At 41.0% G+C, this 13,464-nt stretch overlaps 1 protein-coding gene across 1 annotated transcript in view; it reads left to right on the top strand.

The window, feature by feature from the left end:
* PCGF5 (polycomb group ring finger 5) overlaps positions 1-13,464 on the top strand; it is a 144,866-nt gene that overhangs the window by 68,314 nt on the left and 63,088 nt on the right. The window contains 2 exon segments of the mRNA XM_043982959.1: positions 1,532-1,902; positions 4,465-4,757. Of these exon segments, the coding sequence (XP_043838894.1) occupies positions 4,646-4,757 (112 nt within the window). The 5' untranslated portion in view covers positions 1,532-1,902; positions 4,465-4,645.

Below are 13,464 nucleotides of genomic sequence, written 5' to 3'. Positions count from 1 at the left end.
ACAAGCATTTTATTGAGCACCTACATACACTATATGTCAAGCACTGTTGCTAAGTGTTTACAATTATTGTTTCATTTGGTCCTTACAAAAATACTGGGAGGTAGGTGCTATTATCATCTCCATTTTGCAGATGAGGAAACAGGAAAACAGAGGTAAAGTGACTTGCTCAGGGTTACACAGCTAGTAAGTGTCTTAAGTCCAAATGTGAACTAGGTCTTCCCAACTCCTGGCCCAGTTCTCTTATCTATTGTGGCTCCAAGCAATCCCTTTCCTCTAAGTATAGATGGTAGATAGATATGTGTGTTTACATACATCTATATCTATATATGACCTATATGGATATGTATAATCTGTCTATAGTTACATCTGTCTATCTATCATCTTTCTATCTATCATCTGCCTAATTAAAAATCCATTTAGGGAGGACTAGCAGCTAAGGGGAAACAAAAGACCTCAGGAATAGATATCCCTTTAACTCAACCATTGAAGGAAACTAGAAATTCTGAAAGAGGCAGAGTTTATGAAGAAGGAATACCTGCTAGGTACAGGGGTCAGTCATTGCAAAAGCAGTGAAATGAGAGGTGGGTTGAAATGTCCTGTGTGTGAGGAACCTCAAAAATACCTGTTTGGCTATACTGTAAGAGTTCCTGAAGGGTGATTGATTAATGGATAATAAGATTGGAAAGATATGCTAGTGAAGGGCTCTAAATGTCAAATGAATTTATTTGTATTTGATCCTAGAGGTAAATTGAGAGCCATTTGAATTTATTGAGCAGAGAAGTGATATGGTTAGACCCGTTTCTTTTAGGAATATCACTAAGGTTTACAAAGCAAAAGTTACAAACTTTATTACCTACCTACATTCTCATTTGAAACATAAAACCACCTTGTGAAATAGGTAATATCGTTCTCATTTGACAGAATAGGAAACTAAATTCCAAAGACTTATCCCATGGTCAAATAACATGTTCTATCTGAGGCAGAAATGGTACACTGGTTTCTCTAGGCTCCAGCTGCCTGGGGTCTAGGTGGGGGAAAAAGGCAGCTTGGTTGACGCTTCAAAGAGTAAAGTAATTGAGGTGATAATAAACGGTCCTTTAGCGCCCCCCCACCCCCCACCCCAGCTTCGAAACTGTCCGACCTCAGGCAAGTAGCCTTTGGGGCTTTACAAACTTTCAAGTGCCTTTTAGCCGCCATCAGGTCAATCCCAGGTTACAGCTATGAGTCTTCCTCTCCCATCCCCCACCAAAGCAGAACCTGATAGTCAATTTAAGGAGTGTTTCAGCTGTGAAAGGGGCAAACCATGTGATTGTTCTCTAGAGCCGCCTCCTAGGTAGGGCCTAGTAGCGAGTGTAGCGGACTGCCGCTCCTGGTGGTCAATAAATATTTGTTTAATGAGTTAAGTATTCGCTGGGTGGCACATTGTAGGTGGGGCTCGAGGTACCCGGAATTGTTTTTTTTCGGAACCTGTAAAACTAATTCTTTGTCTTGCCCCATCCATTAATTTCGAGAAATTTCAATTACTTTTCAGGAAAAAAAAAAGTTTCCTGGCTCCTAATGCCATCAGCGGCCGGCTCTCCCGACAGTTAAGATCACAGTGACTTCTCAGCAAGTTGCGGATCAAAGTGTCCCCCGATTTCCTTGAGCCTCTGGCAGACCTGGTTACACCAGACTTGAGGGCACTGGCGGAGGGTATCCCCAGCTGACAGGAGCCCGGGAGTTTCACTTGGACGGACAGAAACCTTGACCGTTGCCTTTTCAAGCCATCGGGGCAGAAAAAATTGCTCGTTTGTGGTGATGGAGAAAAACAAAACCTCGCCCTAAATTTAGCTGCAGCCACGCGTTAAACCCGGGGCGAGGCAGAGAGGGCGAGCGGACTGGTGTGGAGTGAGACTTCCCCGGGTGAGCGGGGCGTGGGAACGCGGAGCGGCCGCGGAGGGGGAGCGGAGAGGGGGCGCGGCACGGGAGGGCGGGCGCGAGGCGCTCGGAGTGTGCGGGCCAGCCGGGCAGCTGGCGGCTCTGGCCGTTGGACTGGGAGACGGGGTGGAGTCACCCTGCGGGGCGGGTGCGGGCCGGCCTGTGCCCAGAGGCCCGGGGCGTCCTATAGGGCCGGCGGCCGGTGGGTGTGGGCCGGGGGCGCGCTCCCGCCTTCCTGCGGGGGCGGGCCGGGAGGGGGGCCTGGCCCAGGCCGCGCGGCGCAGGGCCGGCGGGCTGGGCTGGCGGTCTTTCTCTTTCACTTTCCTTCTCTCGGGCTGGCACGCTGGCGGGCTGCGAGCTCTGCACTTGGGGTTGGCGGGTAAGGGGAGGCGGCGACCGCGGCGGGATAAGGAGGGGACCTAGGGCGGGAGCGGGGAACGCCCGAGCCCCCGCCCCCCGGAACTTTGCACCCTGCGGGGAACCGGCCACTTGGAGGCACCTGCCGCTGCTGCCCAGACCCGCCGGCGGCGAGCGGGAAGAGGGTGAGCCGAGCCGGCCCTGCCCGGATCGAGGCAGGGAGACCAGTCCCCGAGATTCCACCCAGCCCTCTACAAAGCGGGAAGGAGTTTGGGGTGAGCAGGTTTGGGGAGGTAGGGGGGAACTCCATTCTCTATCCGCCACCCACTCCTAGGAGGAGGGGTTAAGTTGTGTTGTAATTCGCGTATAAATGTTGAGAAAGGAGCAAAAACACCACGTGTTGACTTGTTGGAGCCAGGCCACCTGCGCATCTTTCTCAAAAAAACGAGCCCCCATTTAGGTACTCCAGGCTTCCCGTTTTAAGGGTCACCAAACCCACATCTGACCTTGCCCATTCACAGACACAGAGGCCAAAAGAAAAGACTTTTAAAGAAGGCTTTAGACTGAACGTTTGGATCTTTTTTTTAATTGCACGCCTATCTCTTTCGATTTCTCATAGCACTTGGGGTTCCTTTCTGGTGCTGTTCTCACGTTCCATCTTACAGTGCACGTGTCTATAAGTAATCTACTAATGGAATTGTAATTGTAAACTCCTTGAGGTCAAGGACTAAGCTATGCACGGAACAAAGTTTGTAGTAGTTAAGAATTGATGATTGAGTTGAGTGTTGAAATGAATTTTTGTCAACCATTAATTTGTAGCTTATCAATGACTTGTGGTGTTCTTGAATAATTTCATTTTCTTCTATTGTTAAGAGCTGGAAGGACCTTTGGTCATCTTACGGCCCCCTCTCCTCATTTATTGATAAGGAAAATAAGGTCCAGAGAGGTAAGGAGTTTGGTTTTGGAGTCAGTAAACATGATTGCTGCTGACTCCTTGTGTGAGACTTCCTGCCCCCCATTTGTAAAATGGGGATAATAATATTTGCAGTACCTGCTCCACACAGTTTTTGTAAAGAAGGCCCCATATAAACTTAAAGACGTCATGTGATTTAGTTTCCTCTTCTGTAAAAATGGCATAAATAATAGCACCTACCTCCTCGATAGGGTTGTTGTGTTGACTAAATGAGATAATATTTTTAAAGTGATTTGCATACCTTAAAGTGTTATGTAAATGCTAGCTGTTAATATCATTTATTTGTATTAAATAAATTGAAACTGGTTGGTGCATTGGACTTGGAATCAGGAAGACTTCAGTTTAAAGTTCAGGAGCTTGTTAGCTTTTTAACCCTTTACAGGTCACTTGATTTCTTTGCCTCAGTTTCCTTATCTGTAAAATGAGAGGGTTGGACACATTGACCTCTAAGGCCATTCTCACCAAAAAATCTATGCTCTTATAGTGAACGAGTGGCAGAGAAAATAGATGTGGGTTATGTAGGTGGCAATGTGGTGAAGTGGATTTAAAGTCAGAAGATCTTGTTTTGAAGCTCAGCTCTGGCATTTAACTACTTTCATGACTTTGGTTGGACGACTCGCTTATATGGGCTTCATTTTCTTGTGGGTTCATTAGATAACTTCAGAGTTCCCTTCCATAACTAAACTATGATTCTATTTTCCATGGACATGAGTCCTAGGTTCTTTACATTATACTAGACTGCCTAAAGATGTACAGTCCAACAGCTGAGTTCTTGAGTGTTAATCATAACCAGTATAATATGTCTGTAAAATTTAATTCTTAAATATATGATTGTATTTATATATATTCAAGAGATCTTTACACTAGAAATGTGAAAGAAACTTTCTTAATCTACCACTTGCATTTTAGGAGCATTATTAGATATGGTGATTCCAGTAGCTACAATGAGCTTCAGTAGGAAAAGTTCTTTTTGTTAAGAATTGAACAAATTTCAAGATATACTCCTAATTTTGATAGCCGGCATGGAACTTTTACTTTTGAGTAAAATTAAGACAGTTTCAAAATACCAACATGAAGGGCATATGAAATGCAGTCTTTCAAGTTACTTGTAGAACTGAGCATTTATCACTACACAGCAGCTGATTTTGAAAACTATTTGTATGACACATAGTAAAGAGAATTTCATGTTTCTTCTCCCCCTTAAATAAATATAACAGGCATGAAAAAGCAAAACCTCCAAACGGAGTTATGAGCAGTGTCCTTAGGAGAAGATTGATTCATTCAGATGTCTCAGAAAGTCCACCTACACAGAGAAACACATCAGCTCCTGTGATTCGACTTTGATCTACATAGGCTATTTCTTGTACAGACTACTCAACAATATCAGCTACTCTTCGAATGGCTACTCAAAGGAAGCACTTGGTGAAAGACTTCAATCCTCATATTACCTGTTACATCTGTAAGGGGTATCTCATCAAGCCAACTACAGTGACAGAGTGTCTGCACACCTGTAAGTATTATTTTGTAAAGTACCCATCAAAATGCTTGCCTTTTAATTTGTTCCTATCTTTATGGAATCACAACTTTTTGAAAGAACAATATTCTAATGATGAGTCAATAAGCATTTGTAAAGTGCCTTGGCATTCTGCAAGTCACTAAAGATATAAAGACAAAATTAAACAATTTTAAAAAATTTATTTTATTTTATTGGTGAGGCAAATGGGGTTAAGTGACTTGCTGAGGGTCACACAGTGTCAAGTGTCTGAGGTCAGATTTGAACTCAGGTCCTCCTGAATCCAGGGCCAGTGCTGTATCCACTGTGCTACCTAGCTGCCCCCAAATTTAAACAATTCTTGCTCTGTGAGTTAACATTCTGTTGTGGAAGACAACACTCATATATAAGTACATACAAAACAAATCCAGAGGAAGGGAGTAAAAGAAAAGGTAGTTAAAGAAGGAGAGCACCAGCAGCTTGAAGAGGGGCTGGTTAGTGATAAGGGCCAGCTGTTCAAGGAAGGCTTTGTGTAAAAACGTAGTATTTGAGTTGTATCTTCAGCACAGCAGCTCCCTCCTTCTGACCTTCCAAGCCGTTTTTGGTTAGAAGATGATTTCAGCACATTCTTCTGTGAGTTTTGCTGCTCCGGGCATTTTCCTATGGTGTTATTTGGATGTTTTTTGGAGTGATCGTGTCATGAGTTCGAGAGCTCACTGCCTTTCCTCCGCCATCTTTGTTTGAGTTGTATCTTAAGGAAATGAGAGATTTTATAAGGCAGAAGAGAGGGTACAGTCTTGAAATGAGAGATAGCCAATACAAAAGTCAGGAGGACCCAACCACAGAGTATGGGAAAGGGAGCAGTATCCAGTGAGTCTAGAAAAATGGGCTTGGACCAGGTTTTGAAGGGCTTTCAAAACCATAGGAGTTTATTAGAGATAATGGGGAGTCAATGTAGTCCACTGAATTAGGGGAGTGACATGGTTAGATTTGTTCTTGAGGAAAATTATTAGCCTTGAGGGAGGGAGACCAAAAAGAAAGGCATTGTGAAATAGTCGAGGTGAGTGGCAGTGAGGGTCTGAACTAAGATGGTGGCTCTATGAGCAGGGAGAAAGGGTAGGTTGGAGAGATTTTGTGAAAGTAGAAATGGCAAGATTTTGTCACTGGTTGGATATGTGGGTTGGGGGAAGTGAGGAGTCTAGAATATGAACCTAGGAGACTGGAGAAATGGTGTTATTTTTGAAAGAAATGGAGAAGTTTGGTAAGAGGAGGGGGAAATAATGAATTCTCTTTTGTACATGTTGAGCTTGAGATGTCTCTGGGACATCCAGTCTTAAGTGTCCACTAGGCAGATGGCATGGTGGAACTGACACTCAGGAGACTGAAGTAGGATACTTAGATCTAACAGTCATGTAGGCAGAGATGATAACTAAAACTATATGAATCAATGAGGTCATCAAGATAATGTAGAGAGAAAAGAAAAGAGGGCTCAGGGAAGAGTCTTTGGGAGACTTTACTTTTAGGGAGTAAGATATAAATGATGAACTGGCAAGAGAGACTAAGAAGAAGTGGTCACACTTCTGGAGTGGTCATACAAGCTGGAGGAGAATCAGGAAAGCAAAGTGTCACAAAAACCCACAGAAGAGAGTATCCAGGAGAGAGTGGTCAGTGGTATCTAATAGAAGAGAGACAGATCAAGAAGGATGAAGACTGAGAAAAGATTATCACTATCAGACTTGGCAATTCAGTTCTTGGTACCCTTAAAGAGAGCAGTGTCATTTGAGTGATGAGGTCTGGAGCCATACTGCAAAGGACTGAGGAGTCAGTCATACGAAAGGAAGTGGAGACACTAAGTGTAGACAGCTCTGTCTAAGAGTTTGGTTGAGAAAAGCAAGAGGACATCTTTAAAGGGGTAATAGAGCAGTGTAGTTTTCTCAAGGATGGGGGAGAGTTGAGCCTGCCCCAAAACAGTTGGGAAATAACCAGCATATAGGGAGAAATTAAAGACTAGAAGAGTGAGAGAGGAGGGGAGATAAGATGACAGAAGACAATTTGCTGGAGAAGGTGGGAGGGCAAAGGGTCAAGGACATTTACAGAAGGGCTAGTACTATCAAGGAGAAGGAAAACTTCATCAGAAACCAAAGGAAGCGAAAAACTAGAGCCACACTTAGAAGATTTGTAGCTTTTCCTCGTAAGGGACCTTTAGAAAAATCAATAGTACTCTAAGAGTACACACAGAGAGGCATAGTATCTAGGGCTAGGGAAATGATGGTCCTCTTGTCCCTATCTTGGTCAGATTACATCTGGAGAAATGGGTTCACTTGTAGGCATCACATTTTAGGAAGGACATTGATAAACTACATAACATTCAAGATGATAAAGGTTATTAAAACAGGCTAGCTGAAGGGGAGAAAAAAAACAACAACCATGTTAAGCTTAGAGAAGGGAAGATTCGGGGAAGCACTACCATGCTTCTCGTCCCCAAGGTTTGAAACTTGATAATACTTGATTCCTCTTTCTCAGTTCCTCACATGGGTTCATATTGAATCAGTTGCCAAGTTTTATCAATTCTGCATTGACATCTCACATTCATCCCCTTCTTTCCATTTAGAGGCTACTGCCTTACTCCAGACTTTTATCAACCTCTTGCCTGGACTATTACTAATTGTTCTCCCTTCCTGACATCTCTCCCCTTCCCAATCTGTCCTCCACACAGTGCCCATAGATTATCCAGGAGGAATTTCCATCAGGTCGTTAGGTTGAACTAGAGCTTAGGGTAAACGGGAAAACTATATTGGAGATCTGGGAGTCATCTGCATCGAGATCATTCATTGAACCCATAAGAGTCTATGAGATCATTGAGAGTATACATGAAGAGGAAAGAGCCCTGGTTACACTTATGAAAAGGGGATAGTATGTGGATCATGATCCAACAAAGGATACCAGAAGAGGTGGTCATGTAGGCAGAATAACCAGAGCGTGTGGAGTTTGAAATCCAGTTGAAGAGTCTAAGACAGGTGGTAGATGATATGTGGCAGAAGAAGCTCTACAGAGGGAAAAGGGGCCGAGGCTACTGATTTGGTAGTTATTTGCATAGAGATATTAGTTCAACTCATGGGAATTCAAAATTAGAATGGACTACCTCGGGTGGTAGTGGGTTTCACACTCTCCCTTACTCTGGAAGACACCATTCATAACAAAATTCATATCAACCAAGTCTACAGTAGATGAAATGTTCCACACCAAGAGCCTCATCATCAGCTCAGCTCTACATACCCTGTCCTAACTTCTCTGACCTCCAGTCTCATATCTCAGTCTCACTTTCAGACATCTTGTAATAGATGTTCAATAGACATCTTAAAACTCAACATGTCCAAAAGCAGACCCATTACACTTCCCCTTACTCTCTGCCTTTTACTCTCAGATTCAGTGACACTGGCTTTGCTGTTCCACAAACAAGACACTCCACCTCTGCTTCAAGCATTTTCTCTGGCCTTCCCCCATGCCTAGAATTCCATTTCTTGTCTCTACATTCTAGTTTTCTCTAAGTCCTTTTATAGGAAACCTTTCCCACTGCTTTTAATTCTAGTGGTTTTCCTCTCAATTATTTCCTATTTATCCTACATATCTAGTTTGTATAGATGTGTTGTCTTCCCCATTAAATTGTAATCTCCTTGAGGGTAGGGACTGTCTCTTGCCTCTTTTTTGTATCCAGTGAGCACAGTGTCTGTGACATAGTCATTGTTCATTTGTTTTTCAGTTGTATCTGACTCTTCACGAACCTATTTAGAGTTTTCTTGGCAAAGATACTGGATTGGTTTGCCATTTCCTTCTATTGTCCCTTTTATAGATTAGGAACTGAGTCAATCAGGATTGAGTGACTTGCCCAGGGTCACACAGCTAGTAAATGTCCAAGGCCAGATTAGAGCTCATGAAGATAAGTCGTTCTGATTCCAAACCCAGTGCTCTGTCCACTGTGCCCATCTAGCTATCCCTGGCATATGGTGGGTGCTTAGTAAATATTAACTGCCTGAGAGGTCTAATAGGAAGAAACACTTGTTAATGATAGAATTGAGACTCCCCGCCTACATTGAAAGAGGAGGGCAGAGTAGAATAGGGACTTAGGAGAGGGAGGGATAAGCGTGGATGGGACTGAGATAGCAAGGAATTTTCTTTCCCACTTAGACCTGAGCCACTGTTCCTGGGCTTGGTCCAGGTGGTAACCAATCTAGTTTCAGGGCACTAATGGTTTTGGATTGCTGAGGTATTGTTGATTTTTCTCATCCTCTCATTTTTCAGAAGTGGAATGAGCTTTCTTAGGAGCTCTTGGTTTCCTCTACCCAGAGGTCTTTAAATAAATACTACATAATACCAGTCACTTCTCAGATAGGTTGTTGAAGGGATTCTTGTTTGGGTCTAGATTGGACTAGATTGTTTAACATGTTCCTCCATATTCTTTGATTTTGTACAGTGTACATGTGTAACATCCCCTCTGGAACTAGTACATCAGTTTGCATTGAAATTTGAGATGTGGTTCTCTGAAAGGTTGATTGCTTCATTCCCCTTTGGGTAGCTTCTTCTACTGCATTAGCTCATGATTCCCCATTGTTAATGGCTGTCCTTCCCATTAACAATCAGCCAGTAGACTTAATTAGCTTTTTAGCAAAGGCATTTACTAAAATGGCATAGTAGGATTAGTTCATTTAAAACATTAAATACATAAATACATACAGCATCCATGGGTAGAGTGGCCTCAAGCTTAAAGTATTATGGTTGTGAGGCACACATGTAATGTATGTTTGTGGACTTATGATAATTCAGAGCCTTAAGTTTTTTTCTCTTCATAGAGTCCTTTGGAATAGGGGCAGACTCACTTAATTGTGTTTCTTGGGTGTGCTTCTTTCTTAACTCTATAGCCAGCACTCTTCTGTTGTACAAAGTGTCATGACACTTGAAGCTGCCTCTCCCCTCTCAGGTGAATTATCTGTCTCATTCCAGGCCTTATGTACTTACATTAATTGAGGTGGAAAGTTGAGTTCCCACTCAATACCCACTAATGTGTCGTGTTTCTCTTGAAAATCTGATCGCTGATATACAGTTGTTAAATGTTCAGATGATTATATCAGAAAATATCCATTTATGAAAATGATTGTAGGATTTATTTTAGTGAGCTTTCTAGAAGAAATAATGATTATAGATTTGTATAAACCAGATTGAGCCATCTTTTATTGTTAATAATAATTGCCATTAAAAGAAGAAAGTTGATCATATGTGTGGTAGTACACATTTTTATTTAATTTTGTGAACTTTTAATGTTCCATATAGGAAGGAAAATTTAAAAGGGTTGAAAAAAATTTGAGACTAGGGGCAGCTAGCACAATGGATAAAACACTGGCCCTGGATTCAGGAGGATCTGAGTTCAAATGTGACCTCAGACACTTGACACTTACTGGCTGTGTGACCCTGGGCAAGTCACTTAACCCTCATTGCCCTGCAAATTCCCCCTCCCCCCCCCCCGTTCAAAAAAAAAAGAGACTATAACGAAGTATTTTGATATTGAAAGCTCAAAACAGAGATAAAAAAATAGAAATAATATTAATACATTAGGTGTGGCAAATATCTCTATTTTTTACATGTTTGAACTGAGGTTTTCAGAGGTTATTGGCTAATTTTGGGATTTGAACCAGAATCTTCTGTCTCTAAATACAGTACCCTTTCCACAGTATCACGTACCAAAAATTCTGTAGATGCCTTTATTAAGTTAGTAAACTGAATCCATTTAGGAATGTGTAGAAGTGGCAGGGGTTTGAGAAAAAGTATAAGATATATAGCAAAAAGTATTAAAAATGTTTAAGTCTAGATGACATGGCCAGAATATCTCCAGAGGAAGTAAACCTATATTTAAAGCTTTTAGCAAAAAAAGTTTGAAGATGTTTACAATTATTACATGCCTTCCAGTGAAGTAGAGAAGAGCATTGCTGGGAAGGGTCCAGGAGGTATATATGTATTTATATAAACACACACACACACACACACATATGAACACACACACATATATGTATATATATGGTGCATTTATTAGTTATTTAGGTATTTATATAATAATTATTTTATATAATTAATAATATAAAAAAATTTAAACAAACTTTTTCTATAAATTGATATGTATTATTTATAAAACAGTTATCTAAGGAATTAAAATACTAAGTTATATGTATTAGAATATATCTAGGTATATCTAAACGTAATAATGTAGAAAATTTACATTATATATCATATGTGTCTTTGTGTATATTATATCTATGTTTGATATATGTATAAAATATTATATATCACAAATCAAATAAAAATTTTTTTTAATAATACTTTTTTTTTTTTAGTGAGGCAATTGGGGTTGTGACTTGCCCAGGGTCACACAGCTAGTAAGTGTTGAGTGTCTGAGGCTGGATTTGAACTCAGGTATTCCTGACTCCAGGGCTGGTGCTCTATCCACTTCACCACCTAGCCGCCCCTAAAATAATACTTTTGATAAAGAAAAGAGGTTGAGAGTTTTTAAAAACTTAAAACCACTGAACCAATTATTCTTCTTATGTGAATATAGGAAAAGTTCACTAGACACCTTATATATTACATCTGGGAAGACCTTGAACTTAATACTAGATGAGAACAAGCCTAATTCTATTGTTCAAATTACTGACATTTCTTTCTTCCTTCTGCTGAGACAAATGTCAATAACAATATTAGTCAGCTTCCCATTCACAGGATCCTGTCATAAGACTCAGTAATCTCATCACTTCTGCCTCTTCCTCAACCTGCTTGGGTTCAATGCTCCCTTTGAAAGCAGCTAAATATCTGTGGCGAAAGGGCTACTCACAAAAGAGAAGGATAAAAGAAGTCAGAGGTCAACCAGCCTTTGCCCTATAATTGTAGATTAACTGAGTATTCTTTCTCTCCCCTGCCTGCCTTGACCTCTAAGACTTTTTCTGACCCATTAATCTTTTCTTGTTCCCTTTGCTCAGCCAGTTGGCTTTTCTGATGTATTATGACACTTGTCTCCTTTTTTTTTTCTTCACTATACTTCTTAAACTGTTAACTTCTTGTTTGGTCACATATAACATCAAAGTAGGCTTTGTTCACAAAAGAGGGAGCCTTCTCCAGAGGACCCACATTTGTTATGATGTCTTCTAACATTTTTAGCAGTTCAACTCCAGCAGGTCCTATTTAATATGTTGCATATTGTCTTTGAAAGACCTTGGAGAGAATCCTTGAGCTTCCAGGTCTATCCTTTTTCCAGCGAAGAGATTACATCATATCCCTTTCTTTCTCCCTGAGCTATTAATATGTATAGCTCTACTATATCATCCTGGCAAGATACTATAATCTTTAAATTCTTGCACCAAGATGGTTTGTCTCATTTTTGGCAAGCTGTGGAGGGGTGGGATTCCATGATCCGTGTGCCTGTGACCCAGCTTTTATGCCATGTTCTTAGTTTACTGCAGGTACTCCCAACCCCTCAAAGGTTGTGAGAAAGTCCATCTTTGGAATTTGTGTTAGATTTATCCTTGTCAAGTTCATACTTTTCCTCAGCATAAATTCCCTCTCCTCTGTACCTCTCTGCCCTCATATATCCTACCTGCCTTAGAAGAAGAGGTGACTCTCCCTGAAAAGGCTGACTAATCTATTTGTTTCTATGATCTGTCTTATCTCTAGACTTTGTATCTGAGAGTATGGACTGTTTTGCTTTTGTCCTTAAAAGGAGGGGATTGGATTAATTGGTCTCCAGTGTCCTTCCTTGCTTTAGATTTTTGGTGTAATGATCTTGAAGCCTCTACCGGTTTCTTTCCCACAAGCTAAAATCATGTTCCACTCTTGTCTCCTAAAAAATAACTTTGCTTGATCTTGCTACTACCTCATCAGGCTATCACAGTCTGTCTATACTTCCTTCTTTATTAGAACAAAGTCTGTTTACTGACTCTGTTTCCTTACCACCTAGTCATTTGTCATCCTTGAGATACGATTTCGGGTTTTGTCACTCTTTAAAAACTGTGCTCTAATAATGACCTTATTATGAAATCTTAGGGTTCAGAGACTTTTTTATATCTCTCTTTGCAAATAGTATACACCTGGCAGTGTGATATAATGGAAAAACTCAGAATTTGGAGTCAGAAGACCTAGGTTTGAATTTTGACTACTACTTTATTGGTTTTGGGTCCCAACGTCTCTTGTCCTCAGTTTCTTTATCCACAGGGGTTACAATTTATGGTCCTCAAGGTTGTTTCTAACTCTCATATTATGTAAAATGTTGAATTGAATTAGTTAACTTGTTGACTGGATTATTTCCTTTGCTGCTGCGCAATTGCTACTGAGTGCTCCTCATATAACTTCTCGTAGTATTACCCCCTCAAATAGCGGTCCGTACCTTTTTTGTGTTCTGGACCCTTTTAGCATTCTGCTGAAGACTTTGATCCTCTTCTTACAACATTTTTGAGTGCATGAAATAAATTACATAGGATTATAAAGGAAATTAGTTATATTGAGATATAGTCATTAAAATATTTTTAAGAGTTCAGAGAAGCTAGGTTAAGAATGCTTACTCACTGTTATCTGCTTCACACATTTCAAAGATCCTACTGGTTATTGTGATCTTTCACCAAACATAGTCTGACCAAGAGATTGGACCATATGCTTAAACTGTATTCTTTAATTTAGAGGACCACTGGGTTGT

This window comes from Dromiciops gliroides, chromosome 2 (assembly GCF_019393635.1).
Source record: "Dromiciops gliroides isolate mDroGli1 chromosome 2, mDroGli1.pri, whole genome shotgun sequence".
Taxonomy (NCBI): domain Eukaryota; kingdom Metazoa; phylum Chordata; class Mammalia; order Microbiotheria; family Microbiotheriidae; genus Dromiciops; species Dromiciops gliroides.
The sequence above is the reverse complement of the archived record's forward strand: the minus strand, read 5'-3'. Positions and strand labels throughout refer to the sequence as shown.